This window comes from Anoplophora glabripennis, unplaced genomic scaffold, assembly GCF_000390285.2.
Source record: "Anoplophora glabripennis isolate ALB-LARVAE unplaced genomic scaffold, Agla_2.0 scaffold1440, whole genome shotgun sequence".
Classification (NCBI taxonomy): Eukaryota; Metazoa; Arthropoda; class Insecta; order Coleoptera; family Cerambycidae; genus Anoplophora; species Anoplophora glabripennis.
In genome coordinates this window covers 15737-38927 of record NW_019417518.1, presented here as the reverse complement: position 1 = coordinate 38927, position 23191 = coordinate 15737, and the positions used below count along the sequence as shown (strand labels likewise).

Genomic DNA, 23191 nt, shown 5'->3' with positions numbered 1-23191 from the left:
GTATAATATGCCGACAATTACAGGAAAAGAGCCAAATATGTGCTACTTCTTTTCACAAGTAAGTTTGACATTGTTTCCATGGGCGTTCTTACAAGGGTGTAAGGTGTCCTAAGTATTTTATTTGTTAATTTATTATGTTTGTATTTTGATACTGACACTAGCTCTGTGTTTATTTGTAGAATACCATAAGATCCTGCGATACGAGCAGTGTGGCTAGAAAATTTCGCCATATCTGAATATGATTTTTCAAAGGATAATTATGTCTGTCGAAGCATTTCCGTGCTACAGATATTAAGGTAACAGTAACTGGAAAACGATGTCTCACACATGGAGCTGTGCCTATTAATACAACATTTGGAAGGTAATACGTTTTAGCACAGTGTTGATGAAATGGTTGTGCCGTCTCAAAGGTTCCCTCTTCGAGAAATTGCCAGTGAAGGAAATTTTATAGATGTTGCTATAAAACATCTTCAATCACATGTTGTCCCTGTTCCATAAGAGACGAGCTGTCAATGTTATGAGCTCAAAATTCAGCTTATTTTTGTTGCGTACATTTAAAACATGCTTATTTTCCCACACGATTAAATGTTGTTCAATGTAAATTCATTTTTCCGTTACTTTTAGTACAAATATGTTTTGTTTTCTTTGCATTGTTTATATTCCAGCAGATTTTAATTAAATATATTTTTGCTCCTTTTCTTGTAGTTTTATTTAAATTATTTATTTTAATAAATGTTCTTCCAGTAATCGAGAACTACTATGAAATAATAGAATTAATAGTAGGCAATGACATTGCTATAGCTATAGTATAATGATAGTTTCAATCGAGGAGTTTTCTTTAGTCACTCTTTTGTTCTGGAAATGTTTTTAAAATATTAATTATAGATTTTGAAGAAACCATTAACTTTTTCCTATTTATTGTCTATTTATTACACATGAAAGCTTAAATAATCGAGCACTTCTGATTTTATTCTATTAAAAAGTGTAATTTTTATGGTTTCCTTATATTATGATAGATTTTAAACCTAAACTCGGTACGCCACTGTACCAGGGACCATTGTGTTTACTTATGTATCATTTGTTTATCAACATACAATAGGTTGAAGTTACATGTTTACATTATGTACTGAAATAGGGAATGCGGCCTCCCCTTTACTTATTACTCTGAGGTACTGTCCCCTGTTGAAGGCCGCCGTGATGTGCTCGGTAAGGCGAATTTAGTATACTGATACTGTCAATTACTGTCAATTGTCAAATCGATGAAAAATTTACTTGTTGATTCTCGAGTAAAGAAACTTGTAAAACGACTGTAAACCGTGAGTTTTCATCTCGTTAAATTTTTGTGTGTATTGGAGTACTATTTTTCTAAAGACTATAAAATATGGTGCAGTCGTGTGCTGCCATTAATTGTGTAAAAAGACGATTAAGTGGGGAAAAAGCAAAGTTCCATAGGTAAGAATCGGTTTGATGTTTATCCATACTACCTGCTTTTATGAAAATAATTACCAATAATTACCAAGTAGAGTTATATTTGATGGTAGCTCATTAGATTAGATTATTCCCACCATTTTAAAGACTTCCCAAACTCAAATAATCTAGACGTTAACCCTGTAGGATTTTATCTAATGATATTAAATACTGATTGATATTAAATATAAAAATAAATAAGCTCTTCTAAATGTTAAAACTGACAAAAAAAAGTATCAACTGTACTTACGTAAGAACATTTATTTCAATATTTGATCCCCCACACCTCACGTAAGAGACTGTAAGTTTTGCAGACCCCTCTCCCTCCATTTTTACGTAAGGTTTTTTCATACGAAGTGTGGTAACGGTGTAAAACAGTAAAAAAAAATTCCATTTTTCTCATTTAGTTATTTACATTTGTTTATTACCTACCCAATTTTAATAACTAATTATTTATCTAAATGGTAGTTTTTTAAAATAAACGAACCAAGCATGTGAGTTTTTTAAATGTGCAACTATTTTCTTTAAATTTTGATAATGTCATCTTACGTAATTATTATTTTGATCCCTCCCCTCCACATAAGGTTTTGTCAGGTTCTCGTACACTCAAATTCGTTCTTGTGTTAACCAAATAACTGGCATCTATGCAATAATGACCTTCTTGAATTTGAAATGTTTAAAGCAGCATTTTGATTGTGTTGTATTGGTTCCTACCTTGTATTTGCTGGAGAATAGTATTTCTGTTTCATATGACCCCGGACAAAGTAATCAATGGGATTAATAACTGGTGACCATTGCGGCTATGATACAAGCAGGCTTTGCCTGTCCATTCTATTTACAATGTGATAATAGTACTAAGTTATTTGTGAATTACTTGACAACTAATGACCACTAAACGAGTGCATCTCCTACTAAATCTGTCTGATCAACTAAAATTTGGTGTAATTTGTATCTGCATCAAAAAGGTTTGATGCCATTTACTCAGACTTTTTATGACAATTTTGCAAGAACAGCTTACTATTTGAAATTGATCAATGATTCGAAAAATGTCATACCTATAATTTTAAGGAATGCATAGGAATTCTGTTTAAAAAAGGAATACACGTCTACCATGCTACCGGTGGTCATTTTGAATTGTTTGGAAGTCATTTTTAAAGCACATTATGTCGCCACAATTTGGTATCGTTTTTACTTACTGTGCTTTAGATATGAAAAAAAAGGAAAAAAATATGAATCTCCATACCCTGTATTTCTATTAGGAAGTCATTTACGCCCTATATTCACATGAACTGTTTTGTTTAAAATCGAGTCTTCTGTCAACTGTTAGAGTTAGGGAAACCCTGTACATTTTGCACATATGTGCAACTCTTCGAAATCTCACTGTTAGTAATTTTTTTTTTATTATGGCAGTTTTCTGTGTGGCAAAAAATGATCTCTTAAAAAGTGATGTTTCCTATTATCAAAAATGGTGCTTTCAGTTTCAGATGTAAATGCACTGAACGGCGATATATTTTAGATTTGTATTTTATAAATATTGCTCTAGTATAAATAGAAGTATGATAAATAATTTAAATTATAAATATTCTAATAAAATTTGCTAATTTGCTAATTTGCTTAGCAGAATAAGACAAAAAAACCTTTTTTAATGACAATTTTTATGCACAAACAAAATATGTTTCCTTAGGTTTCCTAAAGATCCTGTCCAAAGAAAAAAATGGATTGAAGCCATGCAAAGATATAAATATTCCCCTAGCTCCACAGCTGTAATTTGCCAAAATCATTTTCGGAAAGATGATTACATGGTTAATGTCCATGGAAATACAGTTCTAAAAAAAGAGGCTGTTCCCTCAATTTTTAATTTCCCAAATCATCTGTCGAAGCAACTGAAAGAGTCGAGGGTTTTGGAAAAAGTTTCAAAAGAAAATGGTAAGATCAGAGGTGTTTTTTCAACTGTGTTTTACTTCTGAACATATGTATTAATTGTGTATGAGAACATGGTTTGGCTGGTTATTTTAATTGAATTTGTAAAAGTTGTGATATAAATGAATTAATTAACATGTGTTAAGCAAGATCTTAATTTTTTAAATATTTTTTATGGAAATAAATGTAGGAATAGCTACATGTCTTTTTAGTACTATTATTTATTTTATTATTTTAATCTTTGTAACCGTTATATTGTTCCGTAACTGGAGAAACTTATTGTGCATGTATAAAGTAATATCATTATCATCATCGCTATCATAGCCAGAATCCTTTATTATTATTATTATTATTATTATTTTAATTTTTATTATAGCAGACAATGAGCAAATAATGTGTGAACAACATATCCTACCATCATCTTCAAATCGAAATGACACTTCCAGCATAAGTGAGAATTTTCAACCAGAGGTACAACTATCGTCTCAGGAACAGGAAAATCATAAACGGTAGGTCTCTGTATTCACCAAATTCAACAAAAATAAGGATAAGTACACTAGTCTCTTTGAAATTTTTAGAGAACGATTGGAACCAGATTATATTGGTGATTTTAAACAATCTGATCTGGAATGTCCTGCAAAAAGGAAACATTGGATAGTATCCCAAGAAGTTGTAAAAAATTATAAGTTTACGGAGAGATTTAAGAAACCAAATTAGACTAAAAAATAAAAAAATAGCCTCCTTAAGTTCTTTATTAGATGAACTTTGAAATAAAAATAAGGTGACATCACAAGTGTTTGTTTAACAAACTGCTATGATCAAAATAGGACAATTTGTACACCATAACAATTTAATATTGTTTTATATTTGACTGATTTGCTGTTGATGTTAGATTGCAGAACCACAAACAAAGAAGCTCAAAGTAATAGGTATTTTTCCCTCCACCGTTTGCATTTTCTGCATCAACTCCAGTTCCATTGGACGTATAAATTGAACTTAGCAGTGGGTAACAGAAATTTCAACATATTATTTTTTTCAAAGACCTTAAATTTGTTCATTACATTCCCTGTATATTTGAAGATTTTGTGGCAATATGTGATATCGATCTTTAAGAAACTTCCTTATATACAACGTAATGAAATCTTTCTGGTATTTGGGTCTTATAAATTCGAAACAGAAAAAATTAAATGCTTAATTTTATTGGAATGGATGACTATTGGTTTTTTTAACAGAATCATTGACAAGTGAAAATTTACATTTGCTGTTTTTTAATTGAATCATTAAGAATTGTATAGGCAAAATTAGTAAAGGGATGTTTGCCTAAATAACGTCTACAGGTATTACTTAAAAAAAAAAACAAGTAGGAAAGGAAAATAAATGTTTATACTGAATTAAAAAGGACTATAATTTACCCCATCACACTCATCACCATTTCATATTATAATGGATTTTCATCAAGAAGTTTGATGGCTTTTTTTCAAGCTTCAACGTGTGTATCAGGAGCTAACTTGGCTTGGCCAGAAATTAACTATTTCTTAAATCCTGTAGACAATGAAAAAATATAATAAAATTTTGTAAAACACCTTTGAGAATTGGGGTATGATTTATAAGGTGGTCTTATTTTAAAGAACTTGTAAGTACAGTGCAACTTCGACAATCCGGACACATATAGTTTTAGGGTCGGTCGGATTAACGAGTTGTCCGGACTATAGTAGGTGAAAATATTGAAATAATCTAAGTGAATTAAATTGTATATACATACATGCATTGTACATACTATGATTTATTAAAAAACAATAAATTATTATATTTAATTATTATATTAAATTATTAAAATATGTAATCTAAGTGAATTAAATACATATGTACATATATACTACATAGAAGAATTTGGCCTTTGCTTTTAAAATTTCTGAGGAAATCGGGATATGATTGTTTCTTTGTTGCAAAAACCATGTATAAAGCGCTTCCTCTAACTCTGGATTTTCTGCTTTTTTCATAACTTCTATTTCCTAAAAAAAAATTATACGTATTAAGAAAATGGTTTATTACATTATTCTGGTTCAAATGTTACCGGGTCCATTATAGGTATTCGAAATAAATTGTTTTATCTTATTTTTTTTAATGTTGCAAATCGTTGATTTAGGAACATGGAATTTTTCGGCAACCTGCCTAATAGTTTTTCCCTCATCAAGACTTTGTAAAATATCACACTTTTCCTTTAAGGTTAGTGTTTTATGTTTGCGTTTATTATTTAAAAACATGGCACTTGGAATGGAATTAGACAAACACGCTTGCGAAAGAATGAACCGAAACTGAAGTAATGATAGAGCGAGATAATGATAGAACATGCGAGTAAAAAACGGGAAACCCCCGAATTTTAATATTTATTCTTGCATAAAAAAAATTTGTCCGGATTGTAGAGGTAAAAATTTTAAATTGTCCGAAATGTAGAAGCGTCCGAATTATTGGAGTAACCGGACTGGCGCATGTCCGGACTGTCGAAGTTGTACTGTAGTTGTTTCCCGCAGTAACAACAGTTAGTATTCTTGTCTGACGTTTAATATCTTGAATACCTAGATTTCTGGTATCGAAGAATGTTGGTTAATTTCATTTGATAGGATTTATTTGAATTATACTTCGCGGTCGAAATTATGGAGAGTGAGTCAGATATAATATAAAAACATTACTATAAAGCACAATACTATTACAAATTAAAAATGTTGCTTCACTGAGAGGAATATTTTCATAACTGCTGTATGTTTGAATACATATAGCTTTTATCTTTTTTGAATGTATTTACTGTTTATCATTAATATATATTTTTTTGTTTGCAAAATGCATCCAGCATTACTATCACTGCTCAATAATTTAAAAGCTTGCAAATACTTATTAAGTGAATCGAAGTTTAGTTCAATTTGAATTCTAGACTTTTGCCTACACTAACTACCTCCCGCTCACGTCTGTTCGGGGCATCCGAAGGATATAAATATCCTTCGGGCCATCCATTTACAAAGCCTGTGATTATTTCAAATCTTAAAAAATTTAAAAAAAGTGGGACCTATGGAATGTAGACACTACATAATAGGACTATTAAAGAACAAGAAAGTTCGCTAATTGCCCATAGTTTTAGGGTAAATTAGATTGTCCGTGGTCAGAGTAAGTTATCAGATCTAAGAAAAAGTGCCCAAATAGAAACAATTCGTTGCTTAAACTGTTATAATAGGGTAATAAATCAAATATGAGAGCGTCAATCAAAATGCCCCCTCTATACAGGCCATTACAAATTCGCTTCTCACTACATACAGGGATCTCGAAAATGGTAAGAGATACAAACTAGCTTAAATGGGGGCAAAGTTGCGTAATCAGGACACCAACATTATGCCTCTAAAAAATCAAGGCTAACATGATTAGTTTTCGAAATATTTAAAAAAAAAAGAAATTTTGGCAATCGGTTTTTGTTCCATTTCAGGCTTGTTTGAGGTGATATTGAAAAAAAAAAAGAAAAACACTCGTGGCAACTTTCTGTCCTCTATTGAATGGCATAATCAATTTTTATATGTAACGTTTCTTCTCTCCAGGACCATCATCAACTTCATTTTTTTAAATACAACCCTAGAAATTTTATTACATTTTTTGCAAGCCTTCATGATCCCCATTACTGTACTGCCTCAGCCCGAACCAGATTCAGACGTTTTGTCTCAAAAAATTCATCTTCAGTTTATTCATTCCAAATTTATCTAAATATTTTATTTAGATTTCTAAGATTTCTTTGTTTATTGAATTATCGTACACTGTATGTGTCGTTATACCCTGTGAAATCCATCTAGTTATTTAAACTATTATCACCACGCGTTACAATAAAACATTTATTATTATTAACTATTACCATCACTTGGTCATACATAACTCAATAAGTTGTTGCGTCAAAATTAAAACATTACAATTTTAATTTTATTATGACAAATTAATTCTTAAAAATGCATATGAACAACCAAAACGCCAACTGAATATTGAAAAATTTCAGTAAATGTTCAAATACACGTACCACACATAAACATGACCACCACCGGGGTTTACACAGACAAGCCAGCGAAGCAAGAGAGCGTCAGAAGAAAGGGCCCTAGTCGGCGGGGCCCAGCCAGGACAAAAGGAGGTCCCACAAAGCGCCTACACCGACCGCATTTGCGGTCGGGGTAGACAACGGATGGGGCCCACCTACGAAGGCTGTCCAGGCCTACACGAGATGAGGCAGGATAAGGAGGGATAATCCCCCTCGATCCCCAAATCATTGAGGCCAATTTCTAGCCATGGAATTATGGCGTGCGCGTGTCTATTGTATGTACAGTGGTACAGTGAGTGTCAAATATATGGTTTGTGCTCTTTGCTCTTATAACTCTTGACATGACATAACTCTCGACTGTAATTTATGCTCTTTATTTACATTTTTTCCACTCCACGCACCGTTGCAGCTTAAAGTTCCTTATTCCATTATTCCATGGCTAGAAATTGGCCTCAATGATTTGGGATCGAGGGGGATTATCCCTGCTCTTTATCCTGCCTCATCTCGTGTAGGCCTGGACAGCCTTCGTAGGTGGCCCCATCCGTCGTCTACCCCGACCGCAAATGCGGCCAGTGTAAGCGCTTTGTGGGACCTCCTTTTGTCCTGACTGGGCCTCGCCGGCTAAGGCCCTTTCTTCTGGCGCTCTTCTTGCTTCGCCGGCTCATCTGTGTTCTTTCTTTAACCATAATTTTCTATTCTGATTGACGTCATATATTAAAAATAAAAGTTTTAAATTTGAGGGCTTCGCGGTTTTAGAAAACCTTAAAATCTTAATTTCTATTATATTATTCTGTTTAATTTTTGTGTAGAACGTCTAAATTTACCTAGAATACCTAGATATGTATTAAAGCAAATATCCCTAAAAAAGTATCGAATTGTAAAATAGCACCATAGAGTTATGTATTCTGTTACCTGTGAATAACACTGATATAAAAAAAAAAAGAAGTGTCGGGTCTCCAGCCCAGTATCATGTGATTAGAAATCTGCTCTTTCGCTCTTGTCCATTTTGCACCGTGGAGGCAATTGAAAGAAACTACAAATTAGAAAGCAGTTTTGATAATCTAATTTCACCACATTTGTATTCTGGCTTCTTGCATATTTCTATCTCTAATCGTTTTGTAGTGGGTATGCAGTACAATATGCATGTCCTTTGTAGTTGTATTCGAAAGTTATTAAATCAGCTAATGTAGCAAACATTAAATTCTAAAAGTGATAAATACAAGTGATTAAGAAGTTTACATATAAAATAAACTCATGGATTGGATGCCTCATAATCATTCCCGTTCGCTTTCCACTCGTCTTGATCTAGCCAGAGCAAGTAATTCATCTAACAATCTCTACTTTATATCGTTAATAATACTTAATAATGTTTCAGCTCATGCAAACGAATTTGTTCCTAGGGTAATTAATTCTAGTGCTTCGGCCTCTCCAAATTTTTTAACTTCATATTCTGTACCTAATTCTACTACAGCACATCCATTGACAAAAAAGTTAGACGAAGGAGATATTTCAAGCCATGCCACTCCAGAATCTGCATCTCCACCTCTTACAAACAATTCTCCTACATTACATGAAAAGTTAGGAAATAGTTCAGCGTTACCTGCATATCAAGAAAATGTTGGCGGAACAACATATTTTTATCAATATCAAACAGCTGCTGAGAATTGCCAACCACAACTTGCTGATAACTCAGTAAATAGTGGCATAACTGCAGATTATAATGTTTATACAGGAAAGCAAGAGCCTTCGTTTTTTATGTCGGAAGATATTCGAAGTGATATACTGAATAGAAATGTTCTGTCTCTATTGCAACCGGACCCACAGCAGTATCCTGATCTTCCTCAAGAAGTGGATAGCTACCACGAGTTGTTTCCCTTAGAACCAATATCCCATAATAATTTGCACAAAGCCCATATGGGCTATCAGGCGTCAATGTACAAAGCAACACATGTAAAAACTGGTACACATTACTGTTTAAGGAGGATACATGGTTTTAGGTTGTCTAATACTAAATGCATGGCTTTTGTGGAATTGTGGAAAAAATTAAATCATTCCAATATTGTACAGTTAAAAGAAGTTTTTACCACGAAAGCATTTGGTGACAATTCAATGATATTTGTTTATGATTACCATCCAGGTTCGGAAACTTTACTAAACAAACATTTCTCTCCCGATCAAACTGGTTATTGTGACCCTTTTTTGAATGATACGACTACACCCAGGCCTTACAGCTATCAAAAAAATAATTTATTAAGACATACACAAAATAACAAGCTTCCAGAATCTCTTATTTGGAATTATATAATTCAGTTAACATCAGCTCTAAGAATAATTCATTCATCAGCTTTAGCATGTAGAAGTCTGGATCCAACTAAGATAATCATAAATTCACAAAACAGGTAATAGTATATAAACACACGCACACTAAGTTCACGTTTCAAGTGGACAAGGAAAAAGAAAGTTCTTGTTATAAAATTTGGCCTATTTTTTGTAATAAAGTTTTCATGCAGAATTTTTACTTTGTACATTAAAGACTTTCTGAACAACATATCGTTGCGCCTTCAAAATACTACATGGCTATTTTATCAGATTGTTCAGTGGAGTTAAAAAAATTGTTTCTTGACCCCTTTTTATTTAAGAATTACAACAATTATTTTTAATTTTACAGCGGACAGTCAGAGTTCTGTAAAACAATAAGTTGGCTGTTTTTAACCAGATTATGCGTTTAATGACGTTAATCGAATTTCTGCACTTAATGTGTTTTGCTGAAAGTATGCACATGTTGCATTTTGAAGTCGCAATGACGATATGCCACTAAGAAAAGTTTTTTTTTAAAGTTATGATATAATTCAGTTTGTGGATGTATTAGATAATTTTAGTAATTATTAGAAAAAATAAGATTTTTAAATATTACTAAAGAGCTTTTTTAATGTGATAAATAATAAACAAGTCTGTATTACTATCTAAAAACCTATTGAACAAAATTTTTTTTAAGAGGGCATAATAAATATTGAAAATTTTAAATGAGGCGATTTTAACCATGTCAGAATAATTGCAGAGTATGCTGTTGGGCTAAAAATAAAATCGTTTAAATTTAGGTCTTCTAGTTGCACTAACAAGTTTAAAGCAAATCAAGTAACCATTTCTGTTGCAATAGCTTTCGATATTAGAAAAATAAAGGGTCGACATAATTGGCACATACATAGTTGAGAAATATTTTTAAATTTATTTCTATTGTCAATATTTGTGTCCAATTTACAAACAGAATCCAAGATTTTGACACTTTCGCGAGGACTATATTTTATATAAAACTTTTTGAATTTTATGATTGTTTAAAACAACTTACAAGTAGTTTCTGAGAATTGTTTTCTTGTTCTCGCTTTGAGATTCGTTATTGCAAATTCAGCTGTAGTATTATTAAGTTTAAAGAGGACTCAGAGTGACAATTTGTTCTTTGTACTCTGAGCCTGATAACTTGTTCTCGTGATTCTTAAATCGGAAATTAATTATTCTCATATATATGATATATGATATATCTCATTTATCTGTCTTAACTTGGGAATGTTCAATTGTGTTTTAATACCGTTTTGAAGTTGTTTTGTTTGATCTACTAAAGTAGAGGTATCTTCAGACTTCTTCGTTGTTCTATTTTACTCATTTCCCCCATTGGAAAACTCAGTCGTTGTTCGAGTGAATTTAAATCAACTATTGATTTAGCATATCAAATGAACAGAAGGATTTGAATATCTTTAGCATTTACTTAAACAAATGCATGACTCAAATATTCTATATATCACACAACACACATATTGTTTATTGGTAATGAAAGAACATATTGAAATAATAATTTTTTTTTTGAAAATGTATTTAAAAAACAGCAAATTTAAAAGTATGCATTCGAAAACCAAGTACTCGATTTTGCCCATTACTACCAACCAAATACCAACCAGAGTTGTACTGGATCACGATAAAAGAAAGCATGACACCAATAACTGAAACTGCTCCTCCATTGGGAGAGGTGACTTAATTAGAACTACTAAGAAGTCTGAAGAGTGACATACCTTAACACGACCTAGAAATCTTAAATGATGTGGTTCTAGTAAGAAATATTTGGATTGTAGTAGATCTGATAAAACATCAAAATGCTATTGAAAAGACGATTGAGCTTTACAAATCAGATGGAGCATATGAATACCTTAAAAATAAGATAGCGAATTCGAGATTCAAGAATTGTAAGAATACGTTATCAGGTTCAGGAGCTTGTCTACAAAGAAGGAACAAGTTGCAATTCTTAGAAACATTGTTAAATAAAATAAGAATACAGCTAACAAGTCTGAACTACTTGCATATATTCTGAGTCTTCTGAAAGATAATTTATGATACTAACATCTTCAACAGTTTCTTCTCCGAGTTAATTTTGGCAGGTTGACATTTGAAAATTTTTGGTAAAAATTTCATTTGGGTTTTTAAAAATTCTGGAATAATTTTTGATATTGTTCTGATTGTCTTTAATCTCCAAATTTCTATTCCAAATAATTTTTGTTGATAATACTTTTCCTGTTAAAAATAAAAGCAGTTCATTCTTGCACTATTTTTATATTTTCTCATTTTCTAAGAAAAATAAAAATTCTACATGACAATAAAAGAGAATCAAAATTTTTTATCGAGAATGACTTCAGTAAAATGAGAAATATATTATTTTTTAACTAATTTTAATTGTTATACAAAAATGTTATCAAATCGAAAACTAGCGAAATTTTGTATTAATTTATAACCCTGTGTTTACTATATTATTTTAATTTAAAAGTACATATTCTGTTTTCATAACTATCACTTATATTCTATTCTATGTAATGCAGTTAGCCACAGTTATTGAAACTATAGAATTAAAAAATGTGATCACCTCTTTTTTTATACACTTAATTCGTTTACAAAAAAATATTTGTATACAGTTCTCTAGCAAGCACCCTTTAAAAAAAAAAAAAAATTTTAATTATAAAATTAGTATTCTTTTCTAGATTAAGATTAAGTTGCCTTGGAATTATGGATGTTGTCCTTCAGGAAACTAATTCAACAATTAGCCATGTGGCTCTGATTCAACATTATCAACAAGAAGACTTGTCCGCACTTGGGAAATTGGTTTTGGCACTGGCCTGTAAATCTACAATGGCAGTACAACGTGATAACATATCTACAGCGTTGGATATCGTGAGTCGTTCCTATACGTCAGATCTTCGGAACCTTATAATGTACCTCCTAAGTACTCAACAGAGGAGAAGTGTAACTGACCTTATGCCAATGATCGGTGCTCGGTTTTATACCCAATTGGATAACCTTCACAATCAGATTGAAACCCTTGATAATGAATTATCGAAAGAAGTACAAAATGGGCGTCTTTTCAGGCTCATGGCCAAATTAGCTACGATTAACGAAAGACCTGACTTCAATATGGAAAGTACTTGGGCAGAGACAGGAGATAGGTATGTATTTATAGGGTACCCCTTTTTCGAACCGCAGTGTCTTAAGAGATGCAAGGTCGATTAAAGTGGGGCAAAGTTGCGGAATATGATGAGAAATTCTCCACATCTTTTTTCATTTTGAACTTACAGACCAAAAATTGGAAATTTTTTCACTTTTATTTTTTTAATCGAAACGGAGAGGTTCACTTTTCAAACTGGGATATTGTTAGGACACTTTTTGTTTGTCTCCATGATGGAGAAAAGACTGGCAACTTTTGTCTTGCTAAAATATCAAAGTGATATTCATCAGGTAGAAATTTAGTAAAAAACAATATTATTTATTAAAAAAAAACAGTTCACATCTAGTCATATTCAGCGCTTGTGATATTGTCGCTCAAAATGTTTAATGTTTATATACAGGGTGTTTCAGTTCAATTGAATCAAACTTTAACCACAAATAGAACTCAATAAATAATTCAGAATTGCTTTATAAAGCAAAGGTCTAAGTCTCGCCCTTTTCACTGTACAGGGGCGTATCGGTTGGTTTTTAAAATCATGTTATTTACGAAATCTTTGCTATGCTTATAACAAATTTATTCAAATTTGGTGTGGTGTTAACATTTACACATGTGCATAATTTACTGTAAAATATACAAATTTTTGCAGGTCAGTGGCGTATGAATGGGTAGTAAAGCGTGATTTTTTTACCCTAACTTCTACGCCAATGACCTAATAATCACTTGGGATTCATTTTTAGAGTCCATGGACAATTTTATATAAAGAAGGTATACTTGTTGAAAACTACTATACTTGTTGTGTTGTTTTACCGAAAATCTCAGTTGAATGATAAGAAAATCTTGAATATTCATCCATTATTTTACAAACACTAACTAATGTTTCAAATCTTAAGAATAAAACGACAGTTCCTGATGAGACATAAGTCTTATTGCTTAGTTGTTCATTCATGGCAATCATTGTGTACGGATACTGTAATGGATGCACAGCGCAGATTTAAAAATATGTAGTTGTAATTTTTTAAAGGTATTATATCTGAAACAAACGGACTGTTGAATGAGCAAGGATACCTATAACTGCTTTAGAATAAGACAAATGAAATTTTAGAGAAGGTGCCATTGAACATGCTGTCCACCGTTGTTATATAATATTGTTTTGAATTCTAAAGTGATCCTTTAAGAAACTAAATTTCTTATCAGAAGAATGGTCTTCCATTCAACTGAAATTTTCGGTAAAACGATACACTATACCGTTATTCAACAAGTACATATACCTTTTTTATTTAGAATTGTCCACGGAATCTAAAAATGAATCCCAAATGATTATTAGGTCATTGGCGTAGAAGTTGGGGTAAAAAAATCCCGCTTTAATACCCATTCCTATGCCACCTACAAAAAATTTGTAAATTTTACAGTAAATTATGCACATATGTAAATGTTAACACCACACCAAATTTGAATCAGTTTGTTATAAGCATAGCAAAGATTTCAAAAATATGATTTTAAAAACCGACCAGTATGGTCCTGTACAGTGAAAATGGTGAGACTTAGACCCTTGCTTTATAAGGCAATTCTGAATTATTTATTGAGTTCTATTTGTGGTTAAAGTTTGATTCACTCGAACTGAAACACCCTGTATACTAGGACTGTGAATTAATTTTTACGGATTTTTGGTATTTCGATGAAAACAAAAACCTAGACTATATATACTATAGTAAATGAACAAAAACTGACAACTTAATATAATAGTAAATACTTCCTCTGCATTCGGTAGTAGTATGCTAGATAATTGGTGCAGTGTTAAAAATCAAAATTTTCAATTTTTTGTTGATAATTTGAAAAAGAAAAAAGACTGACCAGATTTTTTAGCAAGTTATTTTCATCAAATTCCGCAACTTTGCTCTAATTTGACCTCTTAAAATAACCGACATTCCAGTGGTGCAGCTCGAAAAAGGGGCACTCTGTATGCAGTTTATACGTGGGTGGAGTTGAAAAAAAAATAAGATAGTAAATGTCAAATGTGACAGTTGAAAGAAAAATAAAAAAGAAATAAATGTATTTGATTTTTAGTCATTTTGATTCAAGTTTTGAGAATGAAAATAGAGAGGTTTTTGAAATATTAACAATTTGTCATGTATTGTAGTGCTTATAGTATAATTATGAACAATATTTACTTTTTCAATGCGAGACATTTGTGGTTAAGCAAAACTAAATTTTAAAATCAACCCCATGACTCCTTTTGACACAAGGGGTTGTTTATTTAAAATTTATTTATCTGTTTTCATTGTGGTAGAAATACCCAATTAAATAAAAAAGTAAGAAGTCAGATTTGTTAAAAAAAGATCATTTTACCACAAATTTTCATAAATGAACTTTTAAGTGAGCATGTATTGCTTTTGTTACATATACTGATGCAACATGCAACACAACAGAATCAAATAGCATAGTTGTTTTTTTTTCCATTTTATTCTATCGATAATATATGGATTTCATTATGTTTTTAACAACCTCTGTTATTATAACCTATTTCTTACTTCTTAATTTTGATTTTTTTTTTTTTGGGTTCAGTTACTATGACCTTGTATAACGAAAGTATCAATCACCCATACTTAATCAAATTTTGTAGCAGAAGTAGATTCTTCCAAGCTTGCTTTATATGTTATAAGTATATAAGAAGGAACACTGAATTTGGCCATTCCAGTAAGATGAAACATCTATGATTATTTTGTAATGTGATAATTTACTAAATGTGGGGAATTTTGCATGTCACTTTCTGTAGTTTTGTACGTACTAGTTTTCTAATCTTACCTTACACGTTTTACTTATCACAATTTATTGCCCAAAGTCTTTTTACTACCCCTACCTTCTCCTGAACTTTGAATTATGTTTTAAAATAGATGTATTCCTGTTATTCGATTATAGGAATAGTCGATACTTTACTTGCATCCCAAATATTAAAAAAATAAATAAATGATACATTTTTATTAGATTGTGTTGATAAAATAGGCTTTTGGCCTGATCTACGTATTTACTTAACTTTTAATATTTTAACTTAACAAATATATTAAGTACCTTTCATGTACCATGTAACTTAATTGTGTAAGAATTGGAGCAACTTAGATCAGGGGTGGCCAGCATGCGGCCCACCTTGGACATTTTTCCGGCCTGCGAGATTCCTCACTTTTACAAAATATATTTATTTTATAATGTCGAAAGTAATGAATTCCAATGTATTAAAAAATACATTATTTGTGCACCCATATCGCCAGGGTAGCGTAGTCGGTCGAAAGTGCAGTGGTAATCATTTCTCGGCCAAGTCTCCTATTCTGGTCCGGGTTCAATCCCTGGCCCTTCGTTTTTTCAAGTGTAACTCCCTTCCGCACAGCCTTTGGCTTTAGATTTGGGGGTCGTCTCATTTCTGTGATGTGTTTTATGTTTTATGTTTTTATATATTCAAAAATTAATCTAATACAAGGATATATATAAATATATAATATATAATTATATATATAATATATAATTTTATATGCGACCCGCGGAGTTTTGGGTTGGCCACCCCTGACTTAGATTCTTTATAAACAGGGTGATTCAGAACTTATCCAAAAAAAAATTCTGGATGTACAGGGGACCCTTATAAATACAATTTTTGTAAAGAAAAAATCAAAAAGGGCAGTTCGAAAATGATTTAAAAATACACTTCTGCACGGCACTGGAAACTTTTCCACTATAAAACCTGACGTCGCACAATGCGACCGGCAAGGCGGTGTGATAAAAACGGACAAAAACTTTCGCAAGGAAAGAAATATGTAAATAGAATTTTATCGCACCTATTTTATATTGGTAAATTCAACTGCTTTTGCCTGTATTAATTAATACAATTAATTTGTGTTTTTAAATAATAAAATCATTTGACATACCCGATGTTACAACAACAATTGTTCAAAATTTTATCCACCAACGTGTAAACACATTTGGGTCCGTTTTACTCGGTTTCTATGAACTAACACAAATGTTGTCTTGCTTCACCATATCACAAATGCTTCACCATAAATTAAAACGATATCCATCAACTCCGAGTTGCTATACATAAACCATTTTTGACACTAACTACCCATTTTTGACACTAACTACTAAAAAAACTATTGTAAACACCACAGATAACGGGTAAATACTATTGCAACGACGATTGCAAAATCCGATTTCAGTATTTGGAGTCGCTGAGGCAACGTGGCTCTCCACGCGCATTGCGAATGACGCTAGAGACTACAGTTGTCCAGCTATGTAGTCGTTGAATGTACTATAACTTCAATAATTTTTTTCTCGGAAACTATAAGGATTTTACAAAATTTTTTTTTACGATATTGACTCCATTTCTCATGCTGCATCTATTCCCAAATTTTTTTGAATAAATTCTGAATCACCCTGTATACGACGGAATATAACTGTGACAAAGTATAACTGACATTTGACGGGTAACACCACTCTAGATATGAGAAAAAAAGGTGATTTTTGGGAATTTCCAAGGAAAAATTGATGCAAGATATAGTATCAGGAACAAAATGGCTTTATTGTACATGTTTTTAGATAGTATTTTGAATTTTTTCAAACAATTTGAATTCAAACTAGCGGGTATAGGTGATGACAAGCAACAACACCTTTTTTTTTAAAGGGCTGTAAGGCTGGAAAGGTTTCTTACGATCTTAGAACAAAAAAACAAAATTTTTTTTTATATTATATGCTAAGAAAATAAAGGGAACATTGTAGGGAAATTAAAAAATATTAACAGTTGTTGATTTAGTAAACATTAAAAAAAATAGAAAAGAGACGAAAAATTTTGCATTAAATTTAATTAAAGAATTTAGAGAATTTTAAAAATTAGAGAAAATTGTTAATCAATTGAAAAATTCCTACGGTGTTCCCTGAATTATGTTATCGTGAACCTCTGTTAACCTGAACCTAGTTAAAAAAAGTGGTTACTCGAAAAGTGCTTTTAAAGTTTTTGTTGCCATTCAGTATAAGAAATTCGATCTGTGTATACCTTCAATCAGCGATGCCTGCACCATATAATTGGCTTTCTATATCGATATTTTCTATGTCCTCTTTTTGTTTTCATCCGAGACTCAATATTTAACAGTTTAGTATCCCGCGAGTTCTCACCAGTAACAATAAGCATTTCTGCAGTGTACTCTGCTCCACCTCGAAGAAACTAGTGTTCCCGGTTTTCCACCCACCTAAAAACTTTTTCCTATATTCACAGAAAACATTCTGTAAATCATTTATCCAAAAATCGATATTTTCAAAATTCTGGAGTGGCTTTACCTCTTAATTAAAGAGGATCAAAAAAACTATTCAAAGTTACTCTTGAATATAAGAAAGTGTGTCTGTTAAAGTTTTATTTTAAAGAAACACCCTATATATTTTTACATACCTGAAGTCATAGTAAAATTGTACGTATGCCAATATAATTTATAGATTTAGGAAATCATTAAAATTTGTAATAATTTTCAAATGCTAATAGTTAAAACCAAAATATTTCGTAGTATTGTATAAATGACAAGGGTTAGTGACATTCAGTATTGTACAGGTTTTTTTCCATAGACAATTGAGTTTTTTAAATACGAGGCCTTGTATTTCTACACTTTTTTAATTCTTTTTAATATTTATCAAGGTATATGTATTTAATTATTTTTTTAAATTACATATCTTTATTTTCCACTATTAATCTGTTTTTGTAATTATCTGTGATTTGATTTTTTTTATATCTAGGGTAATACTAGATGTATTGTTCATTGCCACACTAACGGTTCACCCTGTAGATATTTTATAAATAAAATGTGTAACATTTTCTACATTTTCTTGTTGAGACTTCATTTTTATAAGACACGCGTTTGTTCCCAGAAAATTGAGACAAAAACGGCAAACAAAATTCAGGAAAAAGTAATTTTTCTTCCCTGGTAAAAATGTGACCTGTTAAGAGGAAAAAAGTCTTTTTCTCCATTAAAGAAAAAAAAAAAGATTTTTTTTTATTACTTTCCTACCAATTTGATAAGAAAATTTATTATAGAAGTATGTAGAATTTCTAACTGCCTGAAGTAGAAATAGAATATAGTTAATTTCAATAGTGGTTGGTTAAAATTAAAGTGAGATAAAAAATTTTTTCTACAAACGTCAAAAAATGACAAGGTTTGCGCATTGACAACAATATGCGAAGTGACACTTTTTTTCGGATTCTTACGTTACCATGACACCGTGCGCGAAATACCTCGCGCACTAGGGTGCGAAGTATTTTGCACACTGCATGTAAATTAATAAGAGTTTTGTATTTCAATCTTTGAAAAAATGAAGCAAAACTCCAAATTATTATTTATTTTTAAATGAATAACAATTAAATACTTTTAAAATAATGACAGAATTTTACAATAACTTTAGTTATTATTTACAATATTAACATTAATCGTACAACCAGTACACGAACCAATATTTATTCCTAAACCAGATAATTGCCTTATTTGTTTCACACCACTCCTTAAATTGCCGATATGCATTTTCATATTGGCGCTTCGATTTTTCCGGTAAAAGATTTGAAGTTACCAAATTGGCTGCATCTGCCAAATTAGGTGGGATACTACTTAGTTCATCGTCACTAGCAATTTCCATTATTTTAAATAATATTTGGCACTTAAAAATTGAAGACGCGAGCACAAACGTCACTTTAAAATAATTATTATTGTTGTCAACAACAGCCACTTTGTTTCCATTCCAGTAACAGTGAAAAATTGATTAGGAGAGACATTTTAAGCCAGCTCAACACTATTTTCTATAGTAAATTAGGCATTTTACTTATTTATAATATTTTTAAGAGATAGATTTTGACGTTTGTAGAAAAAATATTGTTTGCATCTCGTGCGCGAACTACTTTGGTGGTCTCGAATAATTTTTTAACTCGGCTTCGCCTAGTTAAAAAATTCAATTCTCGATCACCAAAGTAGCATTTCGCGCACTAGATACAAAAATAACTATTTTTCAAACTAAAAATTTCGAAGAATTGCACATATAGGTACTTATTTGCAAAAAAAAATATAATTTTTTTCATAGTTGGTTGGTAGATACAGGTAGCTTTTTAATTTTGATTTAGATTTTAATTTTTTCATTCAATCAGTATTAGGAAGTTTGAAAAATGGAATGTAAGTATTGAATTAAAATTTAAATAGGTAGAACCCCAGAAAAAAGTTAAATTTTTTGAAGAATAAAAAAACATTTTAATCAATTATGAAAGAAAATATTTTGGGTACATATGTATAACCCTTTTTGAAATTTTATTGTGGGCAACCTTCTAATTTTTGATTTCCCATGAATAATAAAGGTTTTTTATATCCTCTAAAAAACTGCTTCATTTTCAAAATATAATCACCGTAATTGTCACCAGTCTCCATCGGTTATTTCAAGTTTAAAATATGTTTTTCTTTTGCAGATACATGCTGAAATTATTTAGAGATTATGTTTTTCATCAAGTAACGGAAGAAGGTAACCCTTGGTTGGACATGGCACATATTATACAGTGTCTTAATAAATTGGATGTAGGGGTTCCAGAAAAAATATGTTTGATGTCCAGAGATGAACAAAGTATTTTAGTGGTTTCCTATGCAGAACTGAAGCATTGCCTTGAACAGTCGTTCAGTGAACTTGCCAGTACCTCAGTAATTCATCATGATCTATCAGATGTGGGTGTTGGTGTCGATGATAAGTTGTAATTGTCTGTGTTATATTTTACATACTACAATTATAGTGTTGTGAAATGGACCTGTGGTTTAACAATAGTGATTAGTCACCAAAAATATTGTTTTCAATAATATTTAAATAACCTTGTTAACATCAAATTTGTATTTAATTGCTGTCGCTAATAGCGCAAAGAATATTATTGAAAACATTTTCCAATTTTTAATTATGGATAGATATTTTTTGCATAAGTTATATTTTTCTTTACAAAATTGTATGAAATACAAATTAATAAAATTTTCAAAGTATTTTATTAGTAGTTTCACCCATCTCACGTTTCTCATTTACAGCCATAGACAAAATAGTAGTACAAAAAACTATAGAGGCAAGCCGGTGAAGCCAACCGTCAGTTCAGCCAGCCTCACGCTCTGTCGCTGTTAGACATTCACTGTGTTAACATTGTTAATATTTTATTAAATATATTGTTTTTATTTGTGCAATCATGGGGCAGTGTATCTTTGACAATTGTAATAGCAGATCTGATCACAATAGTGTTGAAATTTCATTCTTTAGGTAAGTAATATAAAAATATTTTATGCCATTTTGACGGCTTCGCGCAGCATCCTCCGTCTCACATACACTTATTCCAGTGTTGGCTTCATGTTTTTTAGTGCCACATTATTAACTGATGTAAATATGTATACAGGCTCATATTATCAACCAGCTATTTATAATTAGTTTTTTGTGACAATTGGTATTTATTTTCATGATGGCTATTAAAAATAATTGTAAATATTGAACCCTCAACATATCATTTCAATAATAAACATACATTAATGTTAAATTACAGGTGATTAGTTACTGAATAAAACTGTGTTAGGTACCCATTTTCTTGTTTTTATTCTCGGGTTTCCTAAAGAGGGTGGAAATGAAATTTGACCCATTCCAATTTCATTTCCACCCTTTAAGCCAAGCCATTAAGAAAAAAGATTGGGCACCCTTAAAATTATTTGTAATATGTTCTTTACATTTTCAAGAGAAGTTTATTATTATTAATAAAAATGGCGTTAGAAATTTATCCAAAAATGCAATGTCAACTTGAAACTTGCCAAGAGTGGTAAGCAAACGGTCGTTTAAAAGAGAAAAATGACAATTTAAGAAATAGAAATAATAACATATTTTTTTAATAACTCCTATAAAAAGTACACCCAAGCTACAGAAAAATAAAATTGTGTATTAACACACAAACGCCACTTTTGCAAATTGAAATATTTGGATCACCCCAAAAAATTTATTCCCCCAAGGCGTTTTTCAAATTTCGAGTCGATATCTTTAAAACTGAAATAATTAATAAAAATAAATAAAAAATTAAAATTTTAACACAGTATCTCGGAAACGAAGCATATTTCGACGTAGGTTTATATGAACTTTTTTCACAAAATAACTTAGGCAACCACCCGCTAAAATATTTCACACTTATTTACAAACACTCTGTATATGGTGTTTTCTGCCCATGTTATAATTTCAGGGTGTTGCCCTTGATTCGTTTTATATAAAAAGTCTTAATGAACTAATGTATCTAATACCACTGATTTTTAAAACACAGTGTGTTGAGGTAGAAAAATATTAATTCACATATCTCTGAAAATGTTCACTACGTTGCCGAAACGTGGGCTTATGATCTATTTAATTAAAGGACAAACTGAAATTGTTGAATAATCTTTCAAAGAAATACTGTATTCTTATTCTAACATCGCCCTTGATAAAGACCAATCCGTAAAAATGACCACGATAGAAAGCTCATACTATTTCTACAATTTACTTAGGATTGTTTTTTCAAGTAGCTATCCCATCGATTTTTAACTAGTATAACTACCTTTTTTGTATTCTTTGGGATGTTTACGAAATTTTAACTTAATTTTTATTCAATTATACCCTACCTGCAAGGACACCACAGCTATTGGAAAAAATAGTTTGTACTTTTTTTTAGTTTATAGCTGATATTTATCCCTGTACAAAATTTTACATCTTTATCTTCAGCCGATTTAAAGATGATTATTAAAAATCTCTTCAAAGCAGAGCTGGGAGTATTTCAACAAAAAAAATACCAAATAGTATTTTAAGTATAAAATAGTATTTTGTATTTTAAAAAGTATTTAAAATCTAAAAGTAATTTAACTACTCGAAATATTTAAAATACCCTAAATACCTACCAAAAACAAATACTTTTTGCCTGGCAACTGGTACAACACGTGTTAAAAAAAATTACGCACCTGCACGCCTGAATTTAGCATATTTTACTTGTCAATTTGCAATCTGCATTGTGTTACTGCTGTTCTGTCTACTACCTTTTAAGTCACTATCATCACTAGTCAAGTCAGTAGTCAATCATCAAAATTTAAAATTAATTTCTTTTATCATTAGTGGACTATTCCAAGAAAGATTAATAAAAGATTATGATCAAATTAACTATTCTGCATCTCGGTAATCCAAATGTTTTTTTTTATTTTTTGATCTTGAAATCGGGCTTGCCTCGCATATACAATACATAT

At 31.1% G+C, this 23191-nt stretch overlaps 2 protein-coding genes and 1 long non-coding RNA gene across 6 annotated transcripts; all 3 read left to right on the top strand.

Annotated features, from left to right (window-relative positions):
* LOC111692387 lies at positions 1-697 on the top strand. Its single transcript, XR_002763216.1, has 2 exons — positions 1-58; positions 180-697. It is a non-coding gene; the product is annotated as an uncharacterized LOC111692387 (long non-coding RNA).
* A 429-nt stretch (positions 698-1126) lies between these two features.
* Positions 1127-4917, top strand: LOC108916387 (THAP domain-containing protein 2-like). Of its 4 annotated transcripts, none has more exons than XM_023456374.1 (4): positions 1127-1206; positions 3152-3393; positions 3764-3896; positions 3966-4914. In XM_023456374.1, the coding sequence occupies exons 2-4, from the start codon at positions 3195-3197 to the stop codon at positions 4102-4104; spliced, it is 471 nt and encodes a 156-aa protein (XP_023312142.1). In that variant the 5' UTR covers positions 1127-1206; positions 3152-3194; the 3' UTR covers positions 4105-4914. The 4 variants fall into 4 exon arrangements, with proteins under 4 accessions (XP_023312142.1, XP_018578145.1, XP_018578146.1 ...); XM_018722629.2 differs by lacking the exon at positions 1127-1206 and adding an exon at positions 1240-1452 and having other exon boundaries at positions 3767-3896; positions 3966-4917; XM_018722630.2 differs by lacking the exon at positions 1127-1206 and adding an exon at positions 1240-1452 and having other exon boundaries at positions 4280-4917.
* Positions 4918-8492: 3575 nt separating this feature from the next.
* Positions 8493-21355, top strand: LOC108916391 (PAN2-PAN3 deadenylation complex subunit PAN3). The gene is made up of 4 exons (XM_018722634.2): positions 8493-8768; positions 8826-9849; positions 12469-12930; positions 20395-21355. Exons 1-4 carry the CDS (start codon positions 8705-8707, stop codon positions 20672-20674), a joined length of 1830 nt encoding a protein of 609 aa, XP_018578150.1. The 5' UTR covers positions 8493-8704; the 3' UTR covers positions 20675-21355.
* The last annotated feature ends 1836 nt before the right edge of the window (positions 21356-23191 follow it).